This window comes from Ursus maritimus, unplaced genomic scaffold (assembly GCF_017311325.1).
Source record: "Ursus maritimus isolate PB19 unplaced genomic scaffold, ASM1731132v1 scaffold_31, whole genome shotgun sequence".
Lineage (NCBI taxonomy): Eukaryota > Metazoa > Chordata > Mammalia > Carnivora > Ursidae > Ursus > Ursus maritimus.
Window position 1 is genome coordinate 3084145 of NW_024425675.1, and position 24403 is coordinate 3108547.

A 24403-nucleotide genomic window follows, 5' to 3' on the forward strand; every position below is an offset into this window, starting at 1 on the left:
TTCAAGATGAAAAGCCTATTTATGACCAAAATTAAGCATAGAGACTCTAGTGGAGGTTTAATGCCTGAGAATTAAGAAGGGGGTTGCCTTTGCGAGGTAGTTGATGATGGTTAATGTGCTAGTGAAAGATGTATAACAATGTCAAGTGGGTCAGCGTCCAGTGTACATCCTTAAGTAACAGAAAACAGGCTAATGAATCAGTGATCTCCAGTTCCCCATGAGGGGAAAATATGACACTTCTGTAGAGTATTGTGGGATAAAGGTTATAAGAATAAAGGAATGGGAGAATAATGCTTATCAAAAGTTAACTTGACAGTTCTTGAGATGCTTGAATCCTTAATAAAATAATAGAAGACAAATGTCCAAGGAGAAGGGCATTTAGAGACAATCTTCAATGCAATCAATAATCAACATCCATTTTTGAAAGATAAATTACTTGTCAGATGAAGTTGATAATTTCAAAACTTAATTACATGATTGTTGACCTAGATTGGTGATGTGAAAGTGATATGCGGGATTTGATACAGAGATACATATAAAATTATCTGTGAAGAATTAATTTAGATTTGCTTGTGCTCACATATTCTCATAGGGGAATAAACACTGCACAAAGGATAATAGTGCAAAGTTAATAGTAAAAAACAAAGGAAATCCCTAAGATGTTGGGATTTCTGGCTACAGCGCCCTCTACCAATATGTGAAGCAGCAGTTCTTTGAACTTTTTGAGCAAAAACCTTTTTTTGTGTGTGTGTGTCTTCTCTGGCCATCCGATATTTGTTTCTTCTTTGCTAAAAAAGATTGCCCTTATAATACTTAAGACAAAGTGAAAAGGATAGAGATACGATAACAGTTTAATAAACACTTCCTACGTGCCTTTTGCTGGGCTGGGAAGTAGGGGTAGAATCTCTAAAATTAATGAGATCCGTATGTTGGTTCATCCAGGTCTCCCTCCCTTGCTTTATCTTTCCCACATCACATCTTTAACTCTACACTTTAGCCATACTGATTTTTTTCCAGTCCTTTTAATTCTCTAGAATTTAGGTCTGGCCTTTGCCTCTGCAGTTTTCTGTGACTGCATGTCTTCTTTTTTCCTCTTTATCCCACTGACCAAACATCAGCATCACCACTCCAAAAGAAAACCCCAAACCAGCAAACCAAAAATTTCAGCTTTGCTGTCGCCCTCTTCATTCACATCTTTGTTGATTTAGCAAATGTTTGTTAAGGGTTGTGACAGTGAAAAGTGCAGTCTTGTTCTCTGGGAGCTGTGTGCTAATGGGGAAGCAGATCCTAAAACTTCTGATGACAGTGTGGCAAGTGCAAGGATAGGAACAGGCAGGCCCTGGAAGAAACACCTCACTCACGAAGACACAAAGAGAATCTACAAGGACAGCAGCGAAAATGTAGCTGCCCCTTCTCTCCTGATGTCTTTGCTGATGTTCTTAGGAAAGGTGCCCCTCTTAGGTGTTTGGGGAGTGCTCTGTTCGTCCCCCGTAGCACAGGAGCGTGCACACTATACGGGGCTGGATAAGTCGCCTCTCCACGGCACTGCAGAGCCCAAAGGGCAGAGGCCAGCTCTGCGCCGCACACCTTGAGGCCCCCTGGGGAGGCGTTGCTAAAGAGGAGGAGGTTTATGGTGTTCTTTGTCAAAAGCTGTATTAGTGGACCAGTGGGGAGGAAGCTAAGAATAGTGGGTTAAAGAAAAAGGAGAGATGAAGCAGCCAGCTCTTCTTTCTAGAAGATTGCTTATCAAGATCCCTCGTGGATCTCCCCCTGTGGTTGGGGCTGTTGGATGTGTGGAAATAGAGGGCACATGCCCTACTGGACACGCTAATATGCGAGAGAAGACATTATCTGTAACAGTAACTAGAAGCCCCGCTTCCCCCTTTTTCCTTTTTTATCATCTCTAAATACTTGGTTCATGTTTGAGGGAAAACAGCTTAGCTAGCTCTCGCCTGCTTGCGTGCTCCTGGGTGCGTGCTCTTGCTCTCTTTTTCTTTTCGCTCATTGTTTCTTTCTAGCTCATTCTCATGTTCTCGACTCCAGTCCCCTCATTGCTCATTGAGGTATTTTTCTGAAAGTGCAAAACAAAGCCAACATTTTTTTTCCACAATACCCTCCCAAAGAAAGGCTTTGGTGGCGTGGTTATTTTCATCTGGGCACCTGGTTGTATGTATCCCTCTTCTTACCTTTACTTTTTTCCTCTTACTAACGTCTTCTTATCACTGGGCAGGTGGTGGTCTGTTCGAGTATTTGTTCCCTTTTGAATGTTCAGAGTGGGGTTCACTTGGAGTGATTTTTCCACAATAGATGACTCTCAAAAACCCTTGGCTCCATAGTCATTATTTTTTAGAATCTCTGGAATAGTAGTATCTCATAGATGCTCACACATTTGTTGATTGAAGTAGCCAGGCATTACACCTGCCGTAGCAAAACGAAAAGGGGACACCAAAATTAGGTAAAAGGGAAACATCACCCTGTGGAGCTTTGCTTTCTCTGCTCGTTGGGCTGGCCTGAACACTCCCCGATGGGCTCTTTGGCAGGTGCTCAGGATTTGGGCATCACTAACCATTTTCCCTGAGCTGTAACTGCCTTAGCCAAGGGTTTGGGGGACATTAAGTTTATACAGGGTTCAGTAGCCAATGCATATTTTTATAGACTGCTGGTTGTTTTCCACTGGCTAGGCCCTACCCTCTCCTCCAGGAAGCAGAAAGAGAAACGTGAAAGGCTTTTGACCTCTGATGCCTGTTTCTTACACACCTTCACCGTTCTTCCCCACCCTCAGAGAGGACAAGTAAGGAACCCCTGGATTGCATCTTTAACCATTGGGAAGTTTTTTTTTTCCTGACTGATGTATTTTAACGAACTTTGAAAAATTGTCGTTCCTGCTTTGGGGAGGTGTGTGTGTGTGCACATGTGTGTGTTGGGGGAAGGGAGGAAGGGCAGTGACAGTGAGTGGGGTGCATACTTGTCCTCTGGTTAAGAAGCTGGTTCATGCTATTCGAGGTGGAAGCAAAGTGCAGTGGAAGAAGGGGGGCAGAGGAATTCCACTAGCATCCCGGGCTAGCTTTCTTGCGCTCCTCACGCCCCCTCTGGCTGACTGGTCCAGCTCAAGGCTCTCCCTCCCTGGCTTGTGCCTGGGTCGGGCGGGGCTGCACCTGCAGGGCACTGATGGAGTGTGGGAAGAGAGTGCACGGACCTCACGCCTGGGCTCCTTTCCTGCCCGGCTATGGTTTGCTGGGAGCCGTGTCCCTGGACTGAAAGCCACAGCTCCCCTTGCCTTGGGGTGGTAAAAGCCTCATGGATACTCAAGCCCTTGTTGCTTTTCCTTAATTCTGCCATGTATTTGTAAACAGTCCTTCCTTTAGATTCTCCTCAGTGACCCCTTCCTGAATCAGCCAACTGTTTGCTGCTGGGACACCGACGCGGGATGTGATGGATTTGAGGAGTTAGGGCACTGAACAGTGGGGAACGTGGTTGGGATGGAGGGCAGATGCTGGGCGGTCTAAGTTACTGGCGTTGGTGAGGCAAAGAGCTACCGCACTGGGGACGTGTTGGAGGAGCCGTCAGCGTGGGTACGTGACAGGGCCCACAGGGCGTGTGTGGCGGCTGAGCCCTGGACCCTGAGAAGAGTATTAGGAACTTGTGTTAGGAAGACTCCTCAAGTCCTGATTGCTGCAGGCCTTGACATTGGGACATCCCTTCTGGGATTTTCTGTTTAACTCTTGGGTGGGCTTATTTATTTACTTATTATTATTTTTTATTTAACCGGGATAATTGCAGAATCGCATGCAGTTGTAAGAAAGAATACAGAGAGAGTCTTGGGGTATTTCCCTCAATGGTAAGATTTTGAAGACCTGCAGCGGTATATCACATATAAATTAACATTGATACGACCCACCTATAGTATGCAGATTGCCGCTTTTGTACTCCTGCAAGTATTTGGAGGGTTTTTGATCAGAGTGGTTACATTATCAGTTTCCGAATGAGAATTCTGATGTTATGAATTCAGTGTGCCTCGGAAAAATTCTTGGTTTTTCTTCGGAAACAGTCATGTGACATTGACTTTCTTTTCCCTTCTTGTATGAGTCTAAGGTCCAGTGGGACCATTGAAAACATCCTGTTATCTACAGAAATGTGTTTTAAACTCAAGCTCCCCCCAGAATCACCTGTTATCTCCAGTGAAGTATAAGCATATTGTGGATTCGACACGCCTCAGTTCTCCTGGGAGAGCAGTGTGCTTATATCCAAACTGCAGCGAACAGGGAGTCAGTTAACAAGTGCTCCAGGTACAGCTGGGTCACCCAGGAGCGGGGTGACCTTTGACTCAGCCCTTAGACTACCTCTCTGGGCCTCAGTGCGCTCGCCTGTGAATGTGATATTTCAGTTTATTTCTAGAGCACCTTCCAGCTATAGTATTCTTTATTTATTGCTTACATATGTAAAAAGATAGTTAATAGGGTGATAAAACTCATTTTATATCCTTGTGAGTTATTCACTGTTTTTTAGAGCTTATTTTGTGCCTTGTCTTCCACCCATTTCTTCCAGGGATTTCACCTCAGTCAGTGAAAGACTGAGAAGCACCTTTATAAAAAGGGCAACATATATTGGAAGGTCAGCTTTGCAATATTGATGACAGGTTTTTATCCCCGTGGCATGTGTTAATAACTTGGTTCTTCTCACTGTGAAACGTGTCTTCAGAAAATGTATAATTGCCCTGAAGATCAGAGAGACCATCTTCATTTTGCATCAAGAGTAATTATGCTGTTTGCATCATAAGTTCTAATAGAACACGTGTAACTGCATATTATTTTTAAATTTGATTAAATACCTTGACGGCTTATGCCTGTCTTCTTGGAAAAGGTTTATTCATTGCCTTGAGTGGTTAAATAATTTAGAAATCACTAGAAGAATGAAAGAAGAGAAGCAAATGGGAAAGTTGATTAGGAGTAGGTAGGGGTGTGATATTTAACAGTTAAAAATGTATATATCTGCCCTTTTAGTATTTGCTCTAATTCATTATTAGTTGCCATTTTCCACTTATTTAAAAGGCACCTTACCTAGAGAGGCAAATCAATATTTACAGTGCATTAGTGACACAGAGAATTTGAAATCTTGTGATGAGGGTTTATTGCTGTTTTATCCGCTCTTCAAAGGAATGCACACATCAGTCTCCACTATCGTCCTGGACCCAGTGACATCGCACCAGTCCCCGTGCGCTCCATCCAGCAGCTTAATTATTGAAGATCCTTGTCTTTGAATTTTCTTTTTAATATTTCAGAGGATGTACTTAGAAAATCTATATATTAAATAAACCAGAAGATTATGGAGAAAGTTTTATTCTCATGTTTTTACATGCATTGATTTTCCTAAAATTGAGGATGAGGAATTGTAAAAATAATGACCAAACTACCTTAAACAAGAAACTTCTGTTATTTCTAATTACTGTAAAGAACCCAGATTACATCAGATCATTAGAATGCTGAAACAGGCCATGAGCAAACCACGGAGGAAAAGGCTGTATTTGTATTATATTCCTCTGAGGCCAACACAAAATTGTCGTCTTCTTACAATATATGTTTCATCAGGACCGGGAGAGGTGGGAAGCCTGTCAGATGAACAGGCAGTTGTGTCTCATGATGGATTCTGTAGATAAGGACAGATGTTTATAGTGATCTCCTTTAAAATCAGGTTCAACTTGTCAGAAGACCACATGCCATTTGTGGCTGCTTGTACACCATTTCCTACAACTCGGGGAGTTTGTTGCTTGTAATACTTCTCCTTTGTTGCTTGTAATACTTCAGCCCGTTTAGAGGCACCTGACAATGGCTTTTGATACCACTGAGAAACACTTTCGTATTTTTTCTAGTCCATTTTTTATAAATTGTTGTAAGTTCTGTTAGGATGAGGTTTGGTAGCGGTCACGGGTATAGTGTATGAACATATGCAGATCACACATTTTTTTATAATCAAAAAATTTCTGACCCCCTTAGTGCCACCTGTGGTCTTGCCGATGAGGAGCCTGAGGCCTGGAGAGGGCACTGAGACGCCAGGCTGCCCACCGGTCCAGGCCAGAGGTTCTTAGTGTGTGGTCCAGGGCCCTTGGGACCCACTCAGATCGTTTCAAGGAGGCTGTTAGGGCAGGACTGGTTTTCATAGTCTTACCAACATAGGTGTTGTGTTTTTCACTGGGTTGATCATCTGCACCAGTGGTGCTCAGGCCCTGGTGGGTAAAATGCCGGCCCCTTGGCACAAATTGAGACATTGGCACCAAATGTAGCCTTTACCCAACACACTCGTACTTTAAAACATAAGCCATTTCCATCTGCTGTCCTTGATACAGCAGCAAGAATGATTGCTTTTGTTAATTACTGGCCTTTGGAGTATCCAGCTTCATAGTTTGTGTGATTAAAATGGTAGGTAGGCATAAAGCCCTTGAACGTGTTGAAGATCAGTGGCTGTCTTGAGAAAAACTTCTACGTGATGGTTTGCGTTGTAAGTGGACCCAGCCCTTTTCTAAAAGTTTATTTTTTTCATTTAAATTTTCTATTTTTTCATTTTTTTAATTATTATGTTCAATTAGCCATCATACAGTACATCATTAGTTTTTGGTGTAGTGTTCAGTGATTCATTAGCTGCATATAACACCCAGTGCTCCTTAAAACCCATCACCCGCTTACCCCATCTCCCCACCGTCCTCCCCTCTGTAACCCTCAGTTTGTTTCCCAGAGTCCAGAGTCTCTTATGGTTCGTCTTCCTCTCTGATTTCCCCTTCTTCAGTTTTCCCTTCCTTTCCCTAATGTCCTCCACACTACTCTTTCTGTTCCACATATGAGTGAAACCGTATGATAATTGTCTTTCTCTGCTTGAGTTACTTCACTTAGCATAATCCCCTCCAGTTCCATCCATGTCGATGCAAATGGTGGGTATCCATCCTTTCTGATGGCTGAGTAATATGCCATTGTATATATGGACCACATCTTCTTTATCCATTCATCTGCTGAAGGGCATCTTGGCTCCTTCCACAGTTTGGCTATCGTGGACAATGCTGCTATGATCATTGGGGTGCACATGCTCCTTTTTTCCACTGTGTCTGTATCTTTGGGGTAAATCCCTAGTAGTGCAATTGCTGGGTTGTAGGGTAGCTCTATTTTTAACGTCTTGAGGAACCTCCATACTGTTTTCCAGAGTGGCTGTACCATCTTGCATTCCTACCAATAGTGTAAGAGGATTCCCCTTTCTCTATATCCTCACCAACATTTGTTATTTCCTGTCTTGTTAATTTTTGGCATTCAGACTGGTGTAAGATGGTATCTCATTGTGATTTTGATTTTGATTTCCCTGATGGCTAGTGATGTTGAACATTTTCTCATGGGTCTGTTGGCATTTGTATGTCTTCTTTGGAGAAGTGTCTGTTCATGTCTTCTGCCCGTTTATTGACTGGATTATTTGCATTTTGGATGTTGAGTTTGAGAAGTTCTTTATAGATCTTGGATACCAGCCCTTTATCTGTTACATCATTTGCAAATATCTTCTCCCCTTCCGTGGGTTGCCTCTTAGTTTTGTTTACTGTTTCCTTTGCTGTGCAGAAGCTTTTTATCTTGATGAAGTTCCAAAAGTTCAGTTTTGCTTTTGTTTCCCTTGCCTTTATAGACATGTCTTGAAAGAGGTCGCTGTGCCCGGTGTCAGATAGGTTACTGCCTATGTTCTCCTCTAGGATTTTGATGGATTCCTGTCTCACATTTAGGTCTTTAATCCATTTTGAGCTTATCTTTGTGTATGGTGTAAGAGAATGGTCCAGTTTCATTCTTACGCATGTGGCTGTCCAATTTTCCCAGCACCATTTATTGAAGAGACTGTCTTTTCTCCATTGGATATTCTTTCCTGATTTATCAAAGATTGGTTGGACCATAGAGTTGAGGGTCCATTTCTGAGGTCTCTGTTCTGTTCCACTGATCTATGTGTCGGTTTCTGGGCCAATACCAACCATGCTGTCTTGAGAATCACAGCTTTGTAATATAGCTTGAAGTCAGGAGCCAACCCTTTTTAAATGGAATACCACATTTCTTTTTTCTTTCTTTCTTTCTCTTTTTATTTTTTTGAAACAGGACAGAAAACTGTCGTTCTTCAGACTTTGGTGTCTGGCAGAGTTTCTAGAAAATGAACGAAGTGAGCCTGTTGCTACATGGCAAATAAGGAACAGTATTTATTGCCAAAGGAAACACGCAAGCCTTCTAATGAAAATTAGATTTTGGAAAACACAAATCCTCCCGTCACTTAATGACTTTTCTCATGAAATGGGTAGTGATATTCACATATGTGTTTTTCTGATATGAAGAAATATATCAACCTTTGTAAAAGTCATGTAAGCCAATAATATATTCCAAATAGCTAATGTTAAAGAATATTTTCATGAGTAAAAGATCCAAAGTGTAAGACAGACAAGGAGATTTTAATGTACAAAGAATGAGAAGTTTACATTCCATATAGCAGCTAACTTTTGAGAAACTCTCCTTCTTCAAGTTTTGGTGTGGTATCAAAGGAGAGTATCTACAGTTTTGGAAAGATTATTAAAATACTATTCCAGCTATATATTTGTGGAGTTCTTTTTTCCTTCGTACGCTTGTCATGTTGGAGTGCATTGAAATCAGAAGCAGGGATGAGAATCCAGATGTCATCTATCAAGCAAAATGTACGACAATGCTACTCTTCCACTAAATAAACTTTGTTTTATAAAATAGAATTTTCTGAATTCTGTTTATGTTAACATGTAAATGGGTTTATTATTGTTAAGTTAAAATGAATTAAGGAAGAAATATTTAAATTGTTTTCATTTCCATTTCTAACATGGTAAGCATCCCTAGCTATAACCCACACAAACAAAAGCTCTTTGGGGTCCTCAGTAAATTTTAGAGTCAAAGAGTCCTGAAATCAAAATTTGACAAGCACTGGTCTAGGCTGGTCTCCTTTGGGGCATACTTTATTGTCTTACACATTGTACGTCTATTTAACCGGGAGGTTTTTCTTTCTTTAACATTTCTGAAGTTGGGATGACTGTTGTTTCAATCTGTCTGCATAACTGACATAATATTTCTTTAACTCTCCAAAACCAAATGTTGCTATTCGTAAAAATCAGTATATTTCTCAGTGTATATAATTCTACTTAGAAAACAACAAACATTTTTCCTTTTACAAAATCGAGACTCACCTTTCTATCTCCAAGTAGCTAGAAATGGAATTTGTTTTCCAATGAATTGCTGATTACTAGAACTAATTTCATGATTTGGGTAGTGAGTCAGCACTGACCCAGGTGCCAGGAAGTCGTCCTGACATCTGTCATCTCGCTGAGCCTCTGCTTACTCATCTGTGAAGTGAGTCACATGTTCCTCTGTTGTGATTAATGTAGAGACTCGCTAAAAAAAAAAAAAAAAGACTCAGAACATTCCAAGTTAAATCAGTGGTTCTGATCCAAGGTTACCTAGGTGTGTGTATAAACTGGATAAAAATGCCTTATAGTTTTCATGCAACCGTAAAACCATGAAGAAATTATAAACCAATGCAAGTGCCAGTGTCACAGCATCAGTGTTGCTGAGTCTGAGTCACAGGCACCCTGAATGTAGGCCATTGCCGTGTGGCCCGGGGCTTTGCCTTTGGACCTAGTGATCTGCTAGTGGGCACCAGGATTCAGTTCTTTCAGCGCATTGAACTGCAAGAAAACCTTGATTTCAAGATCACTATGATATCATTTGGCATTCTTTTACGAAGAACACATTTTTTACTTTTTAAATTGAGTTCTGTTCTTTTCTCATTAGCCCGGGACTCAAATCACCTTCCTGAATGTGCCCGTGGACAGAAATGTCAATAGGGGGCCTTGAAATTGCATCAGGGTACTTGATTACTAGGTAGTACAAGTGGAAGATCCAGACTATATTATTTCCTTTTATGGACGTCACTGAAATGAAAACAGAATGAAATGAAAACAAAGTGTAATGTGCGAAGCACTGACAGGAAGGGCCGGCTGATAGCACCTCTCGTGGAACATCCCTCACGGCAGGAGTCCTGTACACACTGCCCAGTGCAATGCCCCACATCTACCCAGAAGGCTCCGCCCCCGGGTCCGTGGTCCTCGCTGCACCGTATCTCCTTTCTAACCCTCCCTTCCCCTCACATCTGCAGCTTCACGAGTTGCAGATACAAGAGGTAAAAGGCTAATTATTTTTGTCTGTTTCAGACTAACAGATTAACACGGTGATCATGTCCCATCAGAAGATGCATCCTGTATGCAATTTATTCTTCTGGGAAAAATTTTCAGAAGCAAGCATACGAAGCTGTTTCTTTTGTTTAAGCAAATTCAATGAAATTATATAGTTCGTGAATTTATTTTGGGGTCGAAATGTACTTTTATGTGATTGTTTTATTGTGGTCGTTACTTCTGTACCACTTCTTAAAGTCTGTCTCTTGTGAGTAGTGCTTCTTTTAGATTTACACACAGGTGCTCCCATGCATGTGCACGCACACGTGCACACATATGCACATATTCTCTCTCTCACACACACACACACACACACACACACACACACACACACAAATGGAGTGTGCAGAGTTCCTTAACAACTAAATAATTCATAGCCCAATAATTGGAAAGCAACAGAAGTCATATCCAAGAAGTGGTATTTATAATTGGCCAGACTATTTTTTTCTTCCCGTTCCCTTTTTGCTTTCCTGCTAACATTTTTGATTTGATGAATCTGGGAGCAGTTTTGTTATACGGGAGGGAAGTCTTTGTTATAGTAGAGCAGTGTAGTATTAACACACATAGATTCTTAGATGTATATTTTTGTGAATTTGTTGTGAGAGTGACCACATAGTTCTTGGTGTTTTATTTTTGGTTGCTATGTATAAGCAGTAAGTGCCATCACAAGTTTTTACTTACATTTGGAAATTATTCTTCTCTATAATTTTCATGTATGTGTTTCTCCCAGCAAATTAAGATAACCACTAACAATATTAAATGTTCAGCATGTTTTTTTCCTGTAATATTACTCAGGCTTTCTTATTATCAAATCCTCATGATATAGAAGCACATGTTAAAAGCAGTATTATATTCATATGCTTCTGTTTCCTTTGATCATTTCTAATTTGCTTTAACATTTTTGAGACTATTGGATCGACAGTGATTTAAATATCACCTTCGTATAGCCATACCATTAATCAGTGCATCAGTGTTCCAGAAATATTTTTCATAGAGTAAATGATGAATGTATTCCACCATTAAAGCTGTTTTGTTAGAGACTATTTATTTATTTATTAGAGAGGAAGAGAGGTGGGGGAGGGGCAGAGGGAGAGGGAGAGAGACCCTTAAGCAGGCTCCACGCCCAGGATGGAGCCCCACGTGGGGCTTAGTCTCATGACCCTGAGATCATGACCTGAGCCAAAATTAAGAGTTGGACGCTTAACTGACTGAGCCACCCAGGCACCCCTGTTAGAGACTTTTTATAAATATTTACCTTGCATTCTGGTTTTTTGAAAACAGATTATCTCTAGCATAATTTTTTGTCTTATATTTATTATCTTTTTGAATGATTTTCCTTAGTTGGTGAGTGGAGTTTTTGTTTTGATTCCCAGTGTTATAGACTCCTGTGCTTTTGCTCTTCTCTCTGGTTTTATAGCTGTTTCTTCTCTGCTATACCAACGATTGTATCTGCTAAGATGTTCTCAGTACTATAGATACAAATATTAACCTGAGTTTGTTAATGATTGTGTTATAGCGATTGCTGTATTGTAATATTGTTAATATTACATATTAACCTGAGTTTGTTAGTGATTGCGTTCTAGCAGTTGCAGACAGAGCCCTCTTTTATGTGAGTACAGTTGCTGAAACACTGTCTTTCATGTAACTGTGTATGTGAGTATATGTCAGCCTGCATAGTAGCATATTAGCATATTACTTTCAAGATTTTCATTACCTTAAGGATAGGAAATGTGTTTGTGTTTTATATTTTCTGATAGTACTTCTTTGAACAAAATAATTATCTTATTTAACAGAATTCCTTTATCGAGGAGCCAAACAGTTTAGATTGTGTATTTTTAATCCTGATACGGTTAAAAGTTAGGTAAATTTTTTCCATGGTCACATCATTATTGATATTTTAGAATATGTATGATATATATATTTTTAAAGATTTATTTATTTGGGAAAGAGTGCACACACCCTAGGGGCAGAGGGAGAGAGAATCTCAAGCTGACTCCCCGCTCAGTGGAGTGGGGCTTGATCTCACAACCCTGAGATCACGACCTGAGCTGAAACTGAAAGTCCGACGCTGGATCAGCTGTGCCACCCAGGCACCCCATGTGACATTTTATTTAAAAATATTGGGATAATAGCAGCGGTAATGGTTATTATTGTTACTCCGTATTGAGTATACACTGAGTGTCAGGTACTGTTTTAAGCACTTCATCTCATTTAGTTCTCAAGATACCCTATGGAAGAAGGACTGGTTATTGCCTTTAGTGTAGGAAGAGACTAGAAGCAGAGTCTAGTTAGGCATCTTGCCCAGAACCACACAGATAATAAGTTGGTGAAGCACGAATATGAGCCTGGGCGGTCTGACTCCTGAGCAGCTTCTCCCACACATACTACGTTTCTTTTCCCATGAAGTGTTTTAAAAGGAACTAATGGAATTTCTATTCAGAATGATGACCCACTGTCACCTTAAAAGTGTTACTCTATTCTTTAATCTTTTGGATTTCACTACCTTGTGTCCTAACATGTAGTCTTCAGACAGTAGTTACTTTTTGAAAAATGTAATTTTTTTTGTATTTGTAGATATGCCTCTTCATGTCCGACGAAGCAGTGACCCAGCTTTAATTGGCCTTTCAACTTCCATTAGTGATAATAATTTTTCTTCTGAAGAGCCTTCACGGAAAAACCCCACACGCTGGTCAACAACAGCTGGCTTCCTTAAGCAAAACACTGCTGGTAGCCCTAAAACCTGTGACAGGAAGGTAACCATTTCTATTTTGTGTCTTCTTAGTATCAGTGATGAGTGTCAGCTGCTGACTGAGTTCTTCGCCTCTGGCGCGTCTCACTGTGTGTGTGTGTGTGTGTGTGTGTGTGTGTGTGTGTACCAACTTCTAGGGCAAAGTTGAGACGGCTTCCTGTTTTATGTTGCCCTTGCATTTTATGATAAAATTCATGCTCTCTATTTATGTCTCCATTTTTTTGAATAGATAATATATTTATGATTAAAAATGAAAACTTCTGACATGAAATATGCACATGTAAAGTCCCTTTTCTATTTTGTCTCCTAGTCACCCTGTTTCTCTTCAGGGGCGGTCCCCTTATTAGCCTTTTGCATGTCCCTGCAAAGGTATTTTACACATGTATAAGCAGATATTCATACTGGGTCATGAGGTACATTAAAGAAATTATAGCAGTATGGATTTTTAAGGAGGAAAGTAGAATCCATAGTCTAATTACTCTATTGATATTTTTCTTCCTAGAGAAAGGAAGTGTACTGCCTAGTCTTAATAACATTTTCTTCTTTGAGCTAATTTACATCAGTCCATGACCTAATTTATTTAGTCTAAAAAAATAAACTTTATTCTGTTTTTTCAGTTTGTTTCTTAATGCTCTTTGTTATATATTCCTGTAGAGGCCTTTTCATCCCATGCTGTTACACCTCTAATCTTTTACTCAATGAGCTGTAAGCCGCGTTTGTCATTTTCACTGCCGAGTCTATAGAATCTGAGTAAACGTCTACTGAATGGATTAATATTTGTTTCAATGCAGACATTAATTGAGCGGCATGTGTATGCCGAACTATGCTAATTAAATCTTAATGTTAAAGGGAATATAGCTTGATATTTGCTTGATTTATCCTTTGCATTTATGTGAAAGTACCTGTTTTAAAATTTTTTTACTTGTATTTCTAACACTCATCTATGGTAGTTCATTTAAGGAAAAAAAAACACACAGAGCATCTAGATACTGTAGCTGAGAAGAATCCTCCAGGAGAAAACAGTGCGCTGTAGTCTCTGATTTTTTTGGATTAGGAGTTTAACTGTTAGGCTCACTTTTCGGAAATATTTCATTATGTATTTGAGGAGGAATCAAGCTGGACTATCTTCTTGTTGAGATTAGCTTGAAATGTTAGAGTGCGTGATCTTGAAGTAAACCATCCAGGGAAGCAGAATCCAATTTATGAATAAGCCTCATGACATTTAATTTGTGTTCAGAATAGATTTGATTCACATGGATATTTAGAAGTGTATAAACAAGTCAAGTTGGCAGGTTTAAAAAAGATGCATTATTACGAAGGTTTTCACATGGTTTAAGAGTAGTGGGTCAGAGGTCATTGAGGTAATCAGGGTTTTCTTTTTAATTCCTTCAACATCCTGGGGATGTGAGTCAGCTTCAGTTGCTCAGAACAGAGCCACAGTGGCTATTTTCAACATAAGAGGACTTAATGCTGTGAGTTGGAGTCTCAGAAAAATCACTGGAAGAGCTTGAAGAGCAGGCTGTAGGCCGGACCTCCTCAAGGACCTTCTGGACGTGCAGTACTGCACAGTTGCCCAGGAAAGAAGTCACCTGGGACCCTTCCCCTGCATCTGCCCAGCTGTTGGTAGCTGATGGTAGCACCCTGTCTCTTGTCACCTGTGAAGCTGGGACCTGACCCCAGAAATGCCTCAGAAAACTCCATCCTCTCCATTGCCAGGCTTGCCCCTAACAACAGCCCAGGACAATTCCCTCTTCCACAACCGTCATCAAAATGTCAGGCTCTTGATCCAGATGTGCAGAATGCTGCTTGCCTCCAGATCCTGACCTGTAGGGGAGGTTTCGGAAATGGACGTAGCCTTCTAGCTGCAGCAGAGGGAGGCACACTGCCAGAGGCCCGTGATGGGCACTGCCAATTAATCACCTCATTGACTCTTTGTTCTAAATAGCATACATCTATCATTCTAAAACATTTGGGAAACTAGTACAATACAAAATTAAATTATTTATAATGCTAAAGTTCAGCAACACCTGGTATTAAGACAATAAGGAATAGGCACACATACGCACATACACATACTGTCACACACACCCCCACCCACACAGAGTTGGAGTCATACCATGTCAACGTATTTGCATGCTTATTATTTCTACCTTTTTTCATATCCTAGGGATTTACCCTGGTGTGAATTTTATTGGACTATATATATATGTAGTCCAATAAATACATATATATAGTCCAATACATATATATGTATGAAGAAAAGTATAAAAATATAAAAAATATATATATTTAGCACGGTGGGGGGGGGACAGAAGGAGAGCGAGAGGGGATCTAAAATAGGCTCTGGGCCCAGTGTGGAGCCTGACTTGGGGCTCAGTCTCACAACCCTGAGATCGTGATCTGAACCAAAATCAAGAGTCAGATGCTTAACTGACTGAGCCACCCAGGCACCCCCCTGAAAAATATTTTTAATGGATGCAGAATATCTCACTGTAGAATATACTTTATCATTCTCTTATTGTTGGACATTTATAGTATTTTCATTTTTTTCACCTTATAAATCTAAGTGTTGTGAGACAAATTTGAATGAAGTTTTGTTTTAGAAATGGTTATCCATTCAATAAGCTTTTTCCTGTGTGGAACAGTATTTAATGTAGCCAAATGCCCACTTTCTCATAGGAAAGATCTTGATTTACATACGTATCGTTAGATGATATCATGTTCACATACAGTGCACATAAAGGGTAATGTGTAATGAATTTGTCCTTTGAATTATCTTCGGCTTTACTTTTCAAGTACCTATTTCCGAACCTTGCTGTCAAAATTTTAATCTGTTTGTGTTAATATCTGAGAGATTTTCTTTTTTCTATGTGTATATCCGACTAAATGCTACCTTATTTTCATTTATAAAACGACTTCCTGTATTTTCGGTATTCAGAACGGGTGCTTGGAGGAAAGTATACTTGCTGATCAGTATTGACTTGATTTCCTTCTTTTGAGGCCATGAGAGCTTGCCTATGCTGGGCAATTTCAAGATGTTCTACATTTTTATGAGTATTAGTGGTTTAGGTTTTCTGTATAATGCATGGAAATAAAGGAGTTTAGGATTCATAGTCTTGTGATGCATTGATCTCTAATAGTTAAAATTAAGTTGACATTCTTGTATCACTCATCGACATAGTTAAGTGTATAACTCATCAGCATAGTTAAGTGAACTCTGTTCTTCTAAGTTGATAAGTTAAACAGTTTTGGAATAATGTCACCAATCAGTTGAAATCTCTTATTTCTGAACGAGGCAGTTCCATTCAGGTATGTTAGAACACTACCAGGCTGAACGCGCTCCTGTGGCTCACAACCAAGATGAGAGGTAGGGTCTTCCTAGTTAATGTAGTCAGGCCACTATTAAGTTTAGAGGGCAGTAGAGACAGATTTTGGTGCAACTAAACCAGGTGAGAGCTTGGAGAGACCAAGGGGTCTGTGGGCTTCTGGATTTCGTACAGTTCTTCATTCTTTAATTTGGAAGTGAGATGTAGAATAGAAGAGAGTCGTGGCTTTTTAAAAAGTTCTTTGGAACATTGACTCACTCCTGTTGCCCAGCATTTTGTGGCTGACTGCCTTTTTCAACTCTCTTAGAGAACATTTTGCTCACACTTAGTATGGAAAGTATATTGCTAGAAAATGTATTTTCATTTGAGATTTTACACGTGCTTAATATTTCATCTTGGGAAAGAGTATTTCAATCAGTGTGAACACTTAAATCATTTTGCCACCTCTTTGGTCATCCTTATTAAGTCATTGTCCCTGCAAATAAAGTCTAACTAGTATGTGGAGAGCATTTGATTCATTCCATCAAGAACAATGTAATGAGGCACTTATCAGAATCAGCCAACCATGAAGTCTCAAGGATAAAGTCTGTGCATTATTTCATTGTGCATTGCTTGTAAGCCATTATTCCTTTCCCCCAAAGACCAGGAGCTGTTGCTTTTCTAAGCTGTCTGCCCCTTTCACTGCTGCCTTCCCCCACGCCACCAAATAAAATTTACATGGGTAGATAAGAACAAAGGTAGCTTTAAGAACATATCTTAACCTGTTATGGTAAGGGGAAGAAAGGGTTAAGAGAACATATTATATTAGCATCAGTATCTTGTAAATTCTTATTATTTTTAAAAGTTCTTAAAAAGAGACCTTAGACTATTTCTGAGACTCTGGATTTATTATTTCTCTTTGATTTAGTTGTTTGACATGTTTGATATCTTTCCAATACTCCTCATATATACAAGCTCCTGGAAGAGTTGCTGTCTTAATTATGTCTTTGTCATCTCTCTTCTGTTCATTATTAGAGTTATGAGATCTTTCTTCTAACTTCAGAAAAATATTTATATCAACATTTCTGTAGTATATTTTAAGATTCCCCAAATAGTCTTTTACTTATAATACCATTTGCTCTTTGCATTTATAAAGTAATGAAAGTATAAGGAAGCAAGTCGGTAATTTGGAATTGTGTAGATGAGGAATATTGACAGTTGGGTGTGTTAACTTGGGACTCTGGGGCATAGCTCTGTATAGCTGGTGGCCGTCCTTATTACCAGTGGGGAATCATCCAATGAGTATAGTTTAATTTCCTGACTTTTCCCCTAATTTTGTCTTATATTGAGAGCATTTTCCCATGTCTCATAAATATAGATAGCTTGCCTAGTGTTCGTTTATGTACTGATTTTTTTTGTCATTGGTTTATTCATTTTATTTGGTGATTTTCCTGTTGCTTGACATTTATACTTTGCCAATTGTTTTGCTCTAATAAGTAACCTTTAGAAGTACCCTTCAGAAAAGATCCTTATATATTAATTTATGTTGACATCTCTGATTATTTTCTTAGAACAGATTCCTGAAGTAGACTTATCTGACCAAGGAAATGGATATTTTTTAAAGCTACTGATAATTGTTTCTCGTGAGTTCATGACTAATAAAGTGTAAAGTACTTATGTTGTATAAAGCACTGTGAGAAGTCCCAGATGGAGTGAGCAGTGGGATGAGGGGGAGGATAAAGAAAACAAAGAAGCAAGCGGTACTGTTCCAGTGTTCTGGAACTTACTGTCTTACTGTATAGTTTAATGGCTCCCATTTGGCTCTGCATCAGAGTCACCTGTGAACTTTTAAAAGATGATATACACTTGTAACAATGGATTCATTTACCCACTTCGGGAGATTTGTGTGTTTATTTAAAGCTGCTTTACTGATTTCAGGGCACAGTCTTTTTTTTGAGAACTGAAGTCCAGCTGAAAAGGAAAAGTGTGTTTGTTTGCCTGTTAAGGGAGGGTATATAAGACTATTACGGTTATTTTGAGATGTCTTCTTTTTAGGCTAATTTTTCTATCATAGCAGAATAAAATCTGGAACGTTTACCATATTTGGTTTTGTAATGTTTCACTTCTCACACTTAAATTTCTCAAATTTATCATTTTTTAAAAAAGATTTTATTTATTTATTTGAGAGAGAGAGAGAGGGGGAACATAAGCAGGGGGAGTGGGAGAGAGAGAGGCAGGCTTCCCGCTGAGCAAGGAGCCCAGTGCGGGACTCACAGGATCCTGGGATCATGACCTGAACTGAAGGCAGATGCTTAATGACTGAGCCACCCAGACGCCCCTCAAATTTATCTGTTTCAACTGAAAGTCAGTTAAAATGAGTTTTTTTGGGTTTTAAATAAGTGTAGTATAACAGCCTGCTGAGATAGTGGATCCTATCCTGTCAATGTCCAACTAGAATAGGACGTATCTTTTCTAAACAGAAGCTATGATACAAATAATGTGCCTGCATATTGTTCCTTGGCATATCGTCCTCCACCCCCAATCCTTGTTTAGAGTGCATTTGAATACATCGGGTCAAGACACCATATTCCCATTATCATGTGTGAAGTCACCAGTGCTAATTCAGACACACGAACTTCCAGAAAATGCCTACTCCTTGTTTTATTCAGTCAGAAAACTTTGGCGGTTGCTATGCTGGCAGTATATTAGCAGTTAACACTGGCTCCTACTTCATGGTACTCTAAAAGAGCCGATTTCTTGCTCATTCATTCATTCATTCATTCATTTTTTATAGAGTTGCAGTCTGCGTTTATTTATTTGTTTGCTTCCTTATCCCCTACACAGGCATTTGGTTTCTGAGGCTCTGCTTCTCTTTATGCTTCCTAATGGATAAGGCCAGTATACTGGTTAATTTGAGTATGCTGTTTTATTTTTAAGCTAGTACGTTTGACCAGTTGGCTGTTGAAAAACCTTGTCTATCTTTTGTTATTTATGAGCCAATCATAGATGTTAGCTAGTTACAGTAATCGTCTAAAAACCTCAAAGGATGAGCTGAGATCATTCCCTAAATCCACATGTTTCCTCTGTGAGAGACCTATAGCTGTGTTTAATTTTCTGGGGCATTAGCTTCAAGGGAGATCCAGCTGAGACTTAGATGTTAGACTATTCTGCTGCAACATTTGTATTTCCCCTTAAAGGCCTCTGAAACTATAAATTTCACCCTTCTGTTTTGCATATTAAAAGATCTTCATTTGATTGCAGTATAGTCGTGTGCTTTTAGTAAGTGATGGTTATGATCATTTCTACAATAGGCCAGCTTCAACTGCCAGGCTCACCTAGTCGGAGTTGTTAATAACCTAGTCTCATCTATTTCTGTGCCACATGTAGGGAGATAATCTGTCTTCACTTGCTTTGAATATTATAATTTGTGTTCAAAGTTATAAAATCCTAAGGTGCTATTGAGAAAATTTTTGAGCCTGGATGTGGTATTTTTAGCATTCACAAACCATTCCAGAAATACAAACCAGAGTAATGTCAAAATCTTTATTGGGCACCCTCAAAGTTCCATAGAGTAGAGAGGGAAATGGGTATGCTACACCTGTTTTTCTTGACTTGGGGGGAGAGCCCGGGAAAGGACAGTGATTAAATTATATTGAACAAACATTTGCATGGTTTTTATACACTTAAAAATATTTTGGCCCAGGGGGCGCCTGAGTGGCTCAGTCATTAAGCACCTGCCTTCGGCTCAGGGTGATCCTGGCGTTCTGGGATCGAGCCCCGCATCGGGCTCCTCCGCTGGGAGCCTCCTTCTTCCTCTCCCACTCCCCCTGCTTGTGTTCCCTCTCTCACTGGCTGTCTCTCTCTGTCAAATAAATAAAATCTTTAAAAAAATTTTTTTTGGCTTCATTTTATTTTTTTAACTTGGTTTTTGTTCTTAATTTTTGATACTTTAGCTTATTATAAACCTACTTCCTTCAAGTCACAAAGTCAGATGTAGTCAACTTATGTCCTGTTGTTAGCAAGAAAAGTTGAAGATGGCACTGCTTAGGACCAGAGCCACCTGCTGCTTGCATTCTCGCTGCTCTGGCAGCCTGGGTTTTAATTTGCAGGGATTCCAGGTGCCCTTGTGTTCCTGTCTGCCTTTGGAGAAGTGCATTTCAGTTAAGGTTTTTTACAGTCTGGGGGTAGAAGTGGTTTCCATCTATCTCATCTCTAAACTATCTGTTTTTGAGGTTTTTGGTATTTTCACGTAATCGTAGCCAAGTTGTTTTGAGGACTCCTTGCCACATGCTGTGCTTGGTGTGTTACATGTTCTCTCTCATTTCATCCCCCTCTACTGTTTAAGTATGGTTGGTGTTCCCATTTTATTGATGAAGAGGTAAAACTTCAGGAGTAGATAGATCACCTCACAGTTAAACCAGCTGTTAAGGAGTAAAGTCGTGATGTGAGTCTACATTTTGCAGTTTCAAATTCTGTGCTTTTGACAAGTATCCTACCCACATCCCAAAATGCTTACAGACTTTATAAATTGCCCAATTGTTTAAAAAATTTTTATTTTTTAAAGATTTTGTTTATTTATTTACAGAGAGAGCATATGTGCCTTCATGCCTGTGTGAGCAGGGGGAGGGGCAGAGAGAGAGGGGAGGAGAGAATCCCAAGCAGACTCTGTGTTGAGCACAGAGCTGACGCATGGCTGATCCACGACCCTGACATCATGACCTGAGCCAAAATCAAGAGTCAGACACAACTGACTGAGCCACCCAGGGCCCCCTGCCTAGTGTTCATTTAGTTGAATGATTTAAACTGTAAAATATTTCACAATAACCTTTTCATTTTTATCTGCTCTTAATCTTTCTATTATGCAATTAAGACATGAATATAAGAATAATGAGCATGTGTTTATTATTAGAACTGGCATATTTTTTAAAAACCTCACCAAGTTCTTAACATCTTAGTCTTAAGTAAACATATGCTGGCGTCATGAATATCTGTACTAATAATCTGATTTGTTAACTGATCTCCATTTCTGTCCCTTTTTTGAAGAATTTTTTGTGTTCGTCTATTTTCTCTAATCCTTGTGATTGATATTATTTTTGTTGAGAACTTGTATATTTGGCCCTCTTCTTGATATTTTGTGTGCATTAATGACAGCAAAATAAGTAATGATACAGTTGGATTATAATCCAAAGACCAAAATAAATACCCATAAGACTATAGTGATGCTAATAAATGATTAAATAAAAAGTAAATGGGAGAAAAGGGACACATTTTCTTACAGAAGAATTCTGCATAGTATAAGTAATAAGTCCCCCTCTTCAGAAGGTGGGGAGCTTAACTCCTCCTCTTGAGAATTGGCTGTATTTAATATTTGTTTCCAAAGAAGAGAGGAGGGAATGTGAAAAATACTAACTTTACGGTGGAGAAGCGACAGACTCCCCTTAACCGAGTGATGGAGATGCATATCACTGATGATAAGTCATGGCGACGGCGAATCCTTGAGATGGCGCGATGGGATGGGTATTTCACCTCAGCAGAGTTTTCCCCGAAACTCATAACTTTAGTTTAATCGTGAGGAATCTCAAGACAAACGAAAACTGAGGGACATTCTATGAGGTACCTCACCAGTATGCTTCAAGAATATCGTGATCATAAAAAACTAGGAAAGACTGAAAAACTGTCCCAGGTCAAAGGTGATTAAGGGCATGTGAGGATTTAATACAATTTGGGATCCTGGCATGAAACAAGGACATTAGTGGGGGGTGGGGGGAACGGATGGATTGCAAATACATCTGTTAGTGTGGTTAATAGTGTTGTGTCTGTGTTGATTTCTTAGTTTGGACAACTATACCAAGGTTATATAAGATGTTAACATTGAAGGAAGCTGAGTGAAGAATGGGTAGGAACCCTGTGTATTATCTTTGCAACTTTTCAGTTAATCTAAATTTTTTCCATCACAAGAAGTTTTTTAAAACCCAGCTTTACAAGCCACATTGTGTCACCCACATTTTGTGCTGAGAATCAGAGATAGCAGTTCGTGCACACGTGCCTGGAATGTGTGGAACCAGGACTCAGCCGCAGGTGTCTGTGAGCCCTCGGGCATACCTGGTCATTCCCTGAGATGTATTTTTCTCTTTGGAAATGAGTTATAAGGAAAGCTTTTCAACTGATTTTATTAAAAACTGATTGATGGTTGGTGCCCTTCCCTATGACAAGACTGAATTTGAGAAGTGCTTACCAGTTTTAAACCTGCTGCATTCTCATGGCTGGGTACTCCCACTTGTGTCTTTAAATTTCATTGAGACATCATGGTGCAACAGCTGTTTTGTTGTCACTTTATTCAGATTGTTAAGGTTTTTTGGGGGGGACAGAGGAGGGGGCTTTCAACAGGAATTACTCCAGATTTTCTGGAATGATGTTTTCTAAAGTTAACGATTTTCAGTTATAATTTGGGGACAAAAATAGAAAAATTATTATTAAAAAATAGATTCCTTGGAAATTAATATCCAGCTTAGAGGACATGCTTTTTCCACTGATGGGGTTGGAGAGAAGGACTTAATTCTTTAGAAGTTTGAGCTATCAATTTCTTTATGGTAAATGCTTTTCGTGTGGAGATGGAATTCTCCAGAAAAGTCATTATGATTGTATGAGAAGCATAACTAGGATGGGATTATGATAAGTGAAAATAATTTTTCTACATTTTCAAAAATCTGTGGAGATGATTTACCTGGGGAGGCAATTTCACAATTAAGGGGAAAACTTTAAGAAAAGTCAAATTGTCTGCTGTGCCTAGGGACTTGTGCAGAAATTACTCAGTTGTTTTGCCGATCTACCCAGTTCATTGAAGTTATGATTGTGGACTGAAAAATAGAAGAAGGAAGTGCTAATATTTACATTGGCAGGCTAGTTATATATGGTGCAAGTATCTTGATTTTCAAATTTTAGTGATTTCTTTGAATATATATATATATATATTCCTTTTAAATTAAGGTGAAAAACATTTAGGCAAATATAAAAGATTTATGTTGCACATTTAGATAATGTGTAAGACTGTAGGTATTTTGGATTCAGGCAACTAATGTAAGTATTTTACTTTTTCTCTTTCATTCCCTGGCATCCGTTTCCTTCTTCTCTTGGTGTTGTATGAATTGCTCCTGATGCAAAATGCTATTGTTATTTATAATTTTAGTTTGGAGATACAAGCGTTTAGAGTTACATGTTTTTTGAAAGAAAATGAAATGTGGATAGGTATTTCTTTCTGTCAAAATAAGAAATATGTAGCACTTTCTAAAATGTTTTAAAATTGTTTCAGTTTAAATTTGTTTTTCAGAGTCAAGCAGCATTAGACAAATGTTGCTCTTCATTTTTATTGTAGTTTTGGAAAACGAGCCACGCTCTTCAAAATGTAACCTGATCTGAAATATTTATATTTTATTTTTTTCTCATACACTTGCCTTTGTTGAAAGAGCAGGGTAAAAAATGGTGGTCCCTTTTCTCTACTCCTTATACTTGCTGATTGTGGAATGCTTATGGCCATGTGGCAATTGGGTGGCTTTTTTTTTTTTTTTTTAAAAGAGAGAGAGAGAGAATGTGAATCCTAAGCAGGCTTCATGCCCAGTGTAGAGCTGGGTGGGGGCTCGATCCCACAACCCTGAGGTCATGAGTCGAAGTCTAGTCTGACACTTAACTGACTGAGCCACCCAGGTGCCCCGGTCATGTTGGTTTTTATAAAGTACTGTCCAAGAAATAAAATGGGAGCTCCTGTTATTACTGCTTCCCTTTTAGTTCTTTTCTTTAGTTCCTCAGAATCCAGATGGAGATAATGTTTTTGTAATTTGGAAAATATTAAACTATCCTCCCAGGCTACCTTCTCCCTGTGCTCTTACGGATGTTTTCATAGGATAAAGGAGATAATCCCAGTTATACCTGGAAAGAGACTGTTTTAATTTAAAACCATTTAAAAAGTGTTTTTTAAAAGATTTATGTATTTATGTATTTTTTTATTTATGTATGTATTTATGTATTTATGTATTTATGTATTTATGTATTTATTTATTTATTTATTTATTTATTTATTTATTTATTTATTTATTTGAGAGAGGG

At 39.1% G+C, this 24403-nt stretch overlaps 1 protein-coding gene across 14 annotated transcripts in view; it reads left to right on the forward strand.

Annotated features, from left to right (window-relative positions):
- The window catches only part of PARD3 (par-3 family cell polarity regulator), a 633307-nt gene that overhangs the window by 280167 nt on the left and 328737 nt on the right, over positions 1–24403 (forward strand). For all 14 annotated transcript variants that reach the window (XM_040645256.1, XM_040645263.1, XM_040645257.1 and 11 more), the window contains exon 4: positions 12824–13002. In XM_040645256.1, coding sequence (XP_040501190.1) covers positions 12824–13002 — 179 coding nt within the window. The remainder of the gene's footprint in view (positions 1–12823; positions 13003–24403) is intronic.